At 48.8% G+C, this 10,609-nt stretch overlaps 1 protein-coding gene across 1 annotated transcript in view; it reads left to right on the forward strand.

Moving 5' to 3' along the window:
- Positions 1-775, forward strand: part of PPP1R8 (protein phosphatase 1 regulatory subunit 8) — a 4,954-nt gene extending 4,179 nt beyond the window's left edge. Inside the window, exon 5 of the mRNA XM_010166816.1 lies at positions 1-775. This exon is cut by the window's left edge and continues 90 nt beyond it. Coding sequence (XP_010165118.1) covers positions 1-273 — 273 coding nt within the window. The 3' untranslated portion in view covers positions 274-775.
- The last annotated feature ends 9,834 nt before the right edge of the window (positions 776-10,609 follow it).

Here is a 10,609-nt window from a genome sequence, read left to right on the forward strand (position 1 = left end):
GGATTATATGGTGGTTTGCCTCCAACTCACAATGAGGCAGGTTCCCAGTCGCACGGCGTCCATGGGACAGCGCTCATCGGTGGCCTGCCCATGCCCTACCCCAATCTTGCCCCAGATGTGGACTTGACTCCTGTTGTGCCCTCAACAGTTAACATGAACCCAGCTCCAAACCCTGCTGTCTTTAATCCTGAAGCTGTGAATGAACCCAAGAAGAAGAAATATGCAAAGGAGGCATGGCCGGGCAAGAAGCCAACCCCTTCCCTACTGATCTGAGTTGGGTTTTGTTGAGGGAGGGTGGGAGTGATGAACTCCAGAAACTGTTTATGTGCAGTATCGTCTTTTTAAAATTTCAATGTCCTAACCAGTTGTAATACCAAGATTGGAGAAGTGAAATATCCTTTAAAGATCTGTCTTCAAACGTTTTTATATGTCTGTTAAAAAAAGAAAAAAAAAAAGAAAAAAAATACAACTCCCATCTCCTTTTGAAACAGAATGTCTGGCAGCCTTTTCTTAGCCATTGCTGTCCCCAGAGGTCTTTACTCTGAATTTTGATCCATAAGTTGAAGGGGCAGAGTCATACAATTTAATTATCATTTATGGCATGACCCTGCAGATTCATGTATTTAGGTGTCATGCTTACTATGAGTAGTGTTGTTCCTGCTGGACTTGCTGACAGGAGGTCATCTGTATCAGAAGTAAATGTTTGTGGGGCCAAACCTTTCAGAAATCCCATTGGTATGAATTCTAAAACTTGAAAAATACAGGTCACTGATATGAGACATGATCTTTTTTATTTTTTCTTTTTCTTTTCTTTTTTTAATGTTTGACTATAGCTTGTTTTAATTTCCACCCAAAACACTACAGCATCCCATTAGTTCATGAGAACATGGAGCTGAGATGGACAATAAATAGGTGGGTTTCCTTAGCTGTGGTCCAGGACCGTAGGATGGAGTGCTGTGTGGATGGGTACTGGGGTGTGCACGTGGGTGGATCTGGCAGCACCAAGCCTGGCCAGCCTGGAGGGTTTGACTGGTGGAGAGGGACTGTTTACACTGTGCAGACAATAAACAACAAAGTAGTGTTGACTCCCCTGTGATAACGTGAAGTTAAAACAGAGGAGAATGATTGATTTTAAACTTGGTGGCCCTTTTAACTTAAGTAGTTCCGTTTTTATTTGCAAATGGAACTTGTGAGCTTAGAGTATATGTGGTGCAACAAGACAAGTGTAAAAACGAGCAGCCATCAACAGTGTCAGAGGACTTGCATGTTTAGCAACTAAAACCACAATCTATTTTGGCTGCTGCTAACAGTGGGGGTGAGAATTGAGTGCTACTTAAAGCCAGAATATGGATTCTCAGCAGAGAATCTGCCTCGCCTTGAATAAAGCACTGTACAAATTGGTTTCATAATACTACATTTCTTGACTACTTCATCACTTTTTTCCCCATTTAACAAAATGAGAAGCTTGATTTGGATTATTGCTCTAAGCCCTTCGCATCCTTGGGTTTAGATTTCAGAATCTGATTCACATGTATTCACACACCATGTCTTTACTTTAGACAAGGTAAGGCCAGAGCTCTGGTTTTCTGAGGTTTATGCTGGATTTTTTTTTACATTCTATAATGCATTTCCACTACTTAGTCACATTTCTTTGTTGTTTGGGAGATTTCCCCGGGAATCGTGCACTAGAATGACAGCACTATACCCAGCTGCTCATGATGTGCAGCACTGTAGCTACCTGGCTCAGTAGCCTGGTGAAAATCCGATGGTTGCTGGAGCAGCACGGTGTGACAGTGCAGCTGGTGTGCCAAACGCACTCGATCTGTTTTGGACAGATGCTCCATAATCAGTGTGACTTCTGCATCTGCTGAGAGATTGCTTTGATCATGTTACTGAGGTAAAAATGAGCCAGTAGCTACCCCATTCACAAGAATGATGGCTTTAGAGACTGGTTTGTTCCCTTCCCCGCACCATCATATCTAGCTCAAACTGTTCTATGGGTGAATACACTACCTTCTCCATGATCTAGTTGTGCTGCTCTGTGTTTAGTTGCTATTCAATATGGTTCACTCTTCAGACATTCTGCTTCCAGACGCTCCATGCTGACCCTTAAAATGTTTCTCCCTTTATTTTTAGTTTTACTTCTTTCTGGTATGTAGAATTTTCTTTTTCCAGCCAGTCTGTTTATGAACACAACTCTTTAGGGTAAGACTAGTTAGGGCAAGTAAAAGTTGAACAGATTTTTTGTCTTCATTTTTTTTCTTTTTTTTTGGGGGGGGGGGGGTGTTTGTTAAAGTGGCTCTTTGCAAGATTTTTCTTGAAAAGGGAAGCTTTACTGCTCATTGTTTTTTAAAGCTCTTCTCCTCCGTGGGTTTGAACAAGCTCTCATTATTTTAGAGCTTAGGGGCCATCGCTGGCCAGTACAGCAGGGGACAGTGTGACATCCAGGGGCTTTGTACAGAAGTTTGTACACTTGTGTAATATGTAATAGGCCTTTTCACATTTTCTGTTGAGCTTTTTACCTGTAACCTTTACTATGTTGTAAATTAAATGCAGATTTTGCCAGTTTGGAGAGTGTAGTGTGTTCGTTCCCAGTCTGCAGTTCTGCAGGTGAGACTGTACGTTGGTTTGTGGCTCACTGAAGGATTTCTGCCGTGGCAGAGGGCAGCTGTCACCGCAGCTCTTGTTCTTAGTGGCTGCCTTGCACTTCTGCACACACGAGTGACACTTAACAGTGGATTTTAAGTAGCAGTCACCTTTGGTTTTTAAGTGAAGTTTTCTCTCATTCTGGCATAATCCCCTCTCTGTAAAAGTTATACTTTAGAGCCTGGCTTTGCTCTTTTCGTTGCCCCCTTGCTTGTCTCTGACCTGTGGAGTGGCCTGGGTGGTCCAGATGTCGCACTGAGCCTCTGCAGCCTGTCCTGGGCTCACTGGGGAGAGCTGTAGTGAAAAAGAGTAAACTGAGACCTGGTCAGAGATAACCGTGGTGCCTGCAGCGCAGGGTTGAGACAGATTGCCAAGCTTTGCTGAATTTAGTACTATTTGGGCCATGGATCAGTATTTCTTCTCAGTCCAGCAATATCCTGTAAGCAGCTGAGGCAGTTTCATTCTCATTATTGTGTGTCAGCACAAGGCTGAATCTTCACAATTCATGTGCAAGCTGATGATCTGCCATGGGTAGAAATAGTTGGTATGGGCTGAGTAGTTAATTTTGTGGTCTGATGGTTTAAGTGTTGGTGTGGTTGGCAGTCAATTTCCTGTATTAAAGGAAGTGTTAAAAAGGAATCAACTTGTGTGATAATCTAAAGCACTCTCTGCAATGTGGAGTGCAGGGATGGGAATGAAGAAGTGGAGAAGAGTTTGCAGCTGAATAAATGATTGAGCTAAAGAACAATGGCAGTGTTTTCCAGGAACATCTGTCCTTCCAGGATTCACCAGATTGTCACTGCAACCACTCTTTTCTCTTGGTTTTGAAATACACGAGTACCGCGCCCAGCAGGCATCCCAGGAGCCAGAGCTGTTCTGTTCCCGGTGTGCTGTGCAGTACGATACCGTAATAGACCCTGTGAGGACAGGTCTGAAAGTGGCTTCTTGGAGAGGAGGTGACTGACTTCTCCCTGGGGGCTCTTAGGAGCAGGAACAGCTCCCAGCGCAGGACAGGTGAGTGTGCCAGCTGGAGTGTGTGCTCCTGCATTATACCAAGTGCTTCGAAACACTCAGTGACGTGGGGAAAGATCACAGGAGAGGGCTGGACTGGAAGACACGGTTTAGGACAAGATAAAGAACTGGGGCTGTATAATGACGATTACTGGGCTTAGAGGGCAGCTGCTGTTGAGGGTTTTTTCAAAAACAGTCTAATACAGTCAGGTAATTTGTAGGTTCTTTGATCTCACAGTCTGTCTTAATCTGGTAGTGGCAGGTAAAGGGAAAAAGCTTCTGCTTTCACTTCTGCTCAACACCAGGAACAGCTCCTTATTGATACGACCGATGTGGTGTCACTGGGACTTACCTGCTCGGTGTATGGGACAGGAATGCTGGTGCAAGACAGGGTGTGAAGTAAGATTGTGGTGAGTTCAGGATGGACAGCCCTGTGTTCTGGGTCAGTCTAAATGAACCTTCCCTGAAGGTCCCATAACCAGTAAAGCAGTAAGAGGTGCCTCACATACCTGCATCACATTGGTGCCTGAGACTAACCCTGCTGCTTCCCCTGCCCCCTCAGAGGTCCTGCCTGCTCCACAAAAGCAAAAGCTTCCCAGCAGCATTGATGGTCGCTTCAGTGTTGTCTTTTGCTTCTTATGAATTTCCCAGAACTGATGTCCTCTGCAGAGAAGCTTTAAGGGAGAAGCAGCTAAAGAACCCGAATCTTTGCTGTCTGCCCTCTGGTACGCAGTTGTCTGTTTTGTCATATATTCTGGAATACATCTGTGAAAGGTTTCAATCGTATTTGCAGAATGGTCAAGGTGGAGGATGTGATCCAAGTACTGCTCTGGTCATTCTGACACATATTGCCACGGCCAAAGTTGTTACTGTCATCTTGGAAAGACACCCAGATGGGAAACTGCCTCCATGTGTGCTGGCCTTTGAGTAACTGGCCAGTGATAATGGACTAATCTAGCAGCTCTGATCATGAGTGGCCACAGAGGCTTTTCTGACTCATATTTTAGAATCATAGAATGGTTTGGGTTGGAAGGGACCTTATAGATCATCCAGTCCCAACCCCCCTGCCATCAGCAGGGACACCTTCCACTAGACCAGGTTGCTCAAAGCCTCATCCAACCTGGCCTTCAACACTTCCAGGGAGGAGCAGCCACAGCTTCTCTGGGCAACCTGGGACACTGGCTCACCACCCTCACACCAAAGAATTTCTTCCTTACATCTCATCTCAATTTACTGTTGTCCAGTTTATACCCATTGCCATTGGTATAACATCTCTTCAGCAACCTCCTCTCTGCCAGGAGACAGCACTGTGGGAATGTTTCAGAGGAGCCATTACGCTGTAAGAGGAGCTCTACTTTGTGTGCAGTGCTTGTTTGCTCTTCATTGTGCTTAGTCATCAGCCTGGGAGCGCAGAAACTTCACGTGACTTACATGAATCGTTTGCTCTGTGCTCGTTGATTCCTCTTGGGTTATGTGTGGGGGGACTTTGGGGGGTGAGAATATCCGTGGATAACCCAACTCTAGTCAAAGAGCCATTTCTTTGTCCTTCGCAAAAAGCAACTGTGTGGAACTGATAACAGCCCTCTGACTAGTGGCAGTTGTTAGCCAGCAGTTTTTCCTCACTGGGCCCATCTGTTAGAGAGGTTTTATGTTTTTCTTGTTATCTTTTAACAACTTTCTCCCGGTTACTCAGTATGCAGAACACAACTAGTTGTACTAAGATGTAGGCTTTACAGTTGCTTGCTGCTGAACAGAACCCTGGTCAAGACCATAACTCACAACTAATTCAGCACTGGAATTTCTGCAAACCATTTCCAACAGATTTTTCACTTATATTTGTGCAGGATGTTAACAGTGGAGGTGTTCTGCTCTGCTCAGGCAGATGTGCAGCTGGAGGGGGGGAAAAAGCAATTGCATTGTTTCCTGGCTCACTGAATGAGGCAGAAAGTGGCAGCTTCCTCTGATGCAAGTCCCCTGCTCCTACTACTGTCCATCCTCATCACCCTTGTTAGAGCCTCAGCAGGGTAAGAAACAAAACCACTGGCGGGTCCTGGCTCACCCCCCCGCCCTGTCCTGTGCTCCACGGTGGTATGTGATTGCTTGAAGGAGGAGAGGATCCCTTTGCAGGCAGGTACCGTCTCAGTTGGGTCCTGTATCAGACACTGACCTTGGAGAGCATAAGGACACGTCCTGTGTAGTGAGAGATGATGCTGGGTTAGGCTGAGCACAGAGCTGAGTGGTGAATGGCAAGGAAGCACCTGTTGGTTTCAACAGGCAAGTGTGGACAGCATCATCAAGGTGCTGTACGTGACCCTGCAGTGCCATCAGGGCCCTCTGCTATTGCCCTTCCCTCTTTCTTGGCCTTTCAAGGGAAGTTTAGATTGGATATGAGGAAGTAATTTCTTCACTGAAAGGGTTGTCAAGCATTGAAACAGGCTGCTCAGGGAAGTGGTTGAGTCACCATCCCTGGATGTATATGAGAGACATATAGACGTGGCACTTAGGGACATGGTTTAGTGGTGGACTTGGCAGTGCTAGGTTAATGGTTGGACTTTCCAACTAAAATGATTCTATGATTCTGCTGTGCAGCTCCTCTGGCATTGGCAATGACCTGGGTCCTGCTTTCTGGGATGAGCAGTTTGATCCCTTGATGTTCCAGTTTCTTCTGCTGCACATGTTGCTGAGTTGGAGCATCTCTATATGTTGCTCTCCTGTCACACGGGGCACCTGCTGTGCAGGACCGCCTCTGAATTTGGACTCGGAGAGGTGGAGATGGTGCTCACAAAGATGACCCTCATTCCAGCGCCTGCATGTCTAGCCTAAGCCATCCTGACACCAAGCCCTGGGTGGCTGTTGTGGAAATGTCTGCTATGGGAACAGAATGGTCTTTCCTCAGCCGCTGCAGAGTGCTTGCTTGCCACGGGGACGCGAGGGCTGTTCATGGAAGGGGATGGGCTGGTTTCGATGAAAAGGTGAAATAAAGCTGGCCTGTCCCTCCCATCGCAGGCAGAGTGGGCAGATGTGCACCAGCCTGGTAGCGAGCACGAGGAAGCAAAAGTGTCCCCCCCGTTTATTCAGTTCAGTGCTTTGGCTGTGTTTGGGATGATGGAGCCCTGATGAGTTTGCTGCCTTTTCCTCTTGTGATAGCTTCACTGGGCCAGCCCTTGGCCAGCAGCCAACACAGCCATTCACCCACTGCCCCCTATCCCCAGGGGACAGGGGAGAGGATTGGGGGAAAAGGATAAGGGGGTTTGTAGGGTGAGATAAGAACAGTTTAATAATTGAAATAAAAGAAAACTTAAAATAATACTAATATTAAAATAGTAGTGATAATGATAACAGGTAAAATATGCAAGTGAATGACACCCAATGTTATAGCTCAGCCCCCTCCTGACCGAGCCCAGCCCATTCCCAGATCAGGATCCCGGAGGAGCCACAATCCTGAACCGAAACCGCAATCCCGGGAGAGCCAGAGCCCGAGCGAAAGCCAGAGAGAGCAAGAGAGGAAGAGCCCCTCACTGATGTACTGGACATGACGTGATATGATATGGAATATCCCATTGGCATATCTAACTGTCAATTAAGTTTATTAATTTAAATATTGCTCCCCCCCTTAAATCTTGTGCTTGTGGACTAACAGAACACAAAATCCTTCACTTCCAGTGACAAAAATGTAAACATTGATATGTTATCAATGTCTCTCTCACAGCGAGTCCCAGGCTGGAAACTAAAAAACTGCCCTTCTAATTACTAAAAAGAAAACCAGATCTACTTCAGCTAAAAACCAGGACACCTCCTCCAGCTGCTCTGTTGTTCCCAGAGGCCTCCCAAACCTCATGGGTCTGCTTTTGGGCAGCTGCAAAGCAACAACCAGTGGGCTTTTGAGCTTACCATGATTCCTGTCCATGGCCAGGCTCATTGTACCTGTGTCCAGGGCTTGGACACCTCCAAGACCCCTTTTATTTTTCCAGACTCCTGTAAGAGACTGAAAGTTAATGTCTGTCTCAAACATTGTGACAAGATAAGTTCTGCAGAGCAAATGATAGGTTCTGCAAGTTCTGCTCATCAATGACGAGAGAAACTGCTTAGCGTGGGACACGGAAGGCATGTCGGAGGATGCAGAGGTCTGTGTTCTGATGTGCTGAGCAAGACAGTTCATCATATATGGCCAAAGGTCATAAAGAACTTATTTCAAGGAAAAAAACCCACCATCACTACGACCACCTGGAAGACCCTCCACGACCACCCCTCACAATGGCGCCTGTGCAGTAGACCCAGAGTTACATAAGCCCTCGAGGGACTGGCATGATCGAGGGATGGGGACTGTGCTGCATAAAAGGCAACGACTCAAGAACCCGTGTCTGACTCGCTGAACACAGCCGGGGCACAGGGCACTGGGTGCTCGTGCTGGGGACAAGTAGGGTCTCAGAGCCCAGAGGTGAGCAGGACGGAGGTTTGTAAGGGGCCATGGCTGTCTGCACACAGACCTTCACTTTGGTGGGGTCTGCCTAGACCTGCCCTCTGCTCCACAGCACCAGCGCTCTGCCTGACCCAGACACAGCGGGATGGGGAGACACAGGGGATGGGCGATGGGGACAGCCTGGGTAGGACAGGCTGGAGCACTGGTCCAGCCAGGAGAGCACCATGGCAGAGGTGGCAGGGCCATGCCTTCACCCATCCTCAGCACCAGTGGCACCACAAGGGCCAGGACTGGGGGACACCAAGCCATAATGGGTGACAGGGGCCAGGAAGAGGGTTGTCCCAGCAGCACCTCAGTCAGTCTGCTGAGAAGCTGCCAGCAGTGTGGGTCTATGGCCAGAGAGGGAACTTCCCACTGCTAGAAGCAGAAGTGAAAGGCAGGCAGCAGTGAAAGCAGAGCCCAGAGTTGCTTCCCACATGATTGTCCTCTCTGCAGAGTGTCCCGGAGCACTGGGCAGCACAACCATGGAGCCCCTCTCCTTCCAGGAATACATCTGCTCCCTGGACGCCACCAGCCTACCCTGCGTCCCCAGGATTTGCTCTGGTGTCTACTTCCCAGGTGAGTCCTGGGTGCCTGCTGCCTGCAAAGGGTGTCCCAAGGCTGTGCCACCTCTCCCCGTCATGCCACTGCAGCCTGGGCTCCCCTCTCCTGCCTTGAAGATGGCTGGTCCCCTGCCACCAGGGTGCCTGTGCCCAAGGAGTGGCACAAGTCCTCGTGCCACCACCAGACACTGGTGCCCAAGGCACAGCTCCTTGCAAAAAAACTTTCTCTTCTACAGCCAGTGCCCACCTAGCTGAGTGCCCCAGTGCATTGTCTTGCTGCCAGGAAAGTGGTGGGGCACCAACAACCACCCAAGCTGGTCCTCCACTTCATGCACAACTCTTGTCCCAGGCACTGAATCACTCGCTGGCAGGGGATCTGTCAGGGATGGAGCCACATACTCAGGAGGGCTGGAGGAAGGTGGGATGGCACTGCCCCTGGCCCTGAGATGAGGAGTCCAGCAAGGACATGGGGAGCAGCCTGGTCTGAGCTGTCTGCTTCCTCTTGAGCCATGTCCCTGGAGACATCCCAGGTCAAGGAGAAGCCTTGACCAACATGGTTTCTTCAGTTGGTGGCAATGCTTGTGGTGAAAGACAGATAGAAATTAGCAAATGCTTTTGCTGGATTTCTAGGGCTCCCCAAAAAACTGGGAATGCACAGCAGGATCCTGGCAACATCAATGTGGCAGTTACCATCAGGACTTGCAGGATGTGTAGCCTTGAGGTTACACTGACTTTTAAAGAGTAGAAGTGGTTGGGGTGGTCTCACTCTGCTTCTCTGCAGCTCAGCTGGGGTGGTTGTTCAGCTTTCCTAAAGACTTCTGGTGGCCTTGAGAACATCCTAATACTGCTGACTGAGTGAAAATGCCACTGCTCCAACAGCAGCAGTCAATCTGTTTAGGAGTTGCTGGTAGTCGTGGTGAGGTAGCTGGTGCTTTCTGCTTCGCATAGCAAGGGGTTTGTCGTGAGTTCTTTTCAGGGAGGAGGAAGTTTGGGGGCTGCAACAAATTGGTAGCAGTTCAATGAATGCAGAGATTTAAGGGCAGAAGGGGACATCGCTTGCGTTGGAGGATATCGCGATGTGGTAGCACAGCCTGATGTGCTCCTGCTCCAGGAAAGGCACATCCACCCGTCCGTTCGCAGTGTGATCAAGTGTTGAGTCTTTCCTGCTACATTTCTCATCTGAGTTAGGTCAGTTCAGCCTCCAGCCATGTCCATTCTGCTTTCCCTTCTGTTACAACTCCTGCACAGTTGCCAGCGCTGGAAGCTTTCCAGGACATGGGCTGTACAAGCTTCCAGGTATTCCTGATTCCTTAGAAATAAGCATCAGCCCAACTAAGACTCCTCAGCCAAGCTCCTGGTTATGTATTCCCGTGGCTGCTGGTGGATGGTGCTGGACACCTTCCTGTGTGATCTCATTTAGGTTCCTGCTCTGGCAGGGGGTTGGACTGGATGATCTTTCGAGGTCCCTTCCAATCCCCAACATTCTGTGATTCTGTGGCAGATCAGAGTGCACCAGGGATCAGCGTTGCACCCTGCAGATGTGCTGTCCTGCACTGATGATGTTTCTCGAACACTTCTGGATTTCCTGCCATTATTGATGGTCTTATGACCTCTGGCTTTTTGTTGGCAAAAATTTGGATGGGTCCCCAAAATGTTAAATGTCAGATGTTAAACAAAACTGCTGCTGGTCTCAGCCCCTTCTCAGGCTCCTCTCCCAGCCACACCTCCCTGCCTCCTCTGCGTTCTTGATCCTCCTTTATGCTGTGAAGCCGCTCTGGCCTGGCCTGGAGCTGAGCTGGAGCTGAGGAGCCCGGCAGTGCGCGGGGAGGGTCCCCTCCGCGCTGGGGGTGGACGCGGAGGACATCACGGAGGAGGCGCAGCGCGTCCGCTTCGCCCCTGAGCGAGGTGCTGGGGAGGGAGGAGGCGCTGC

Source organism: Antrostomus carolinensis, unplaced genomic scaffold (genome assembly GCF_000700745.2).
Source record: "Antrostomus carolinensis isolate BGI_N321 unplaced genomic scaffold, ASM70074v2 scaffold22564, whole genome shotgun sequence".
NCBI lineage: Eukaryota > Metazoa > Chordata > Aves > Caprimulgiformes > Caprimulgidae > Antrostomus > Antrostomus carolinensis.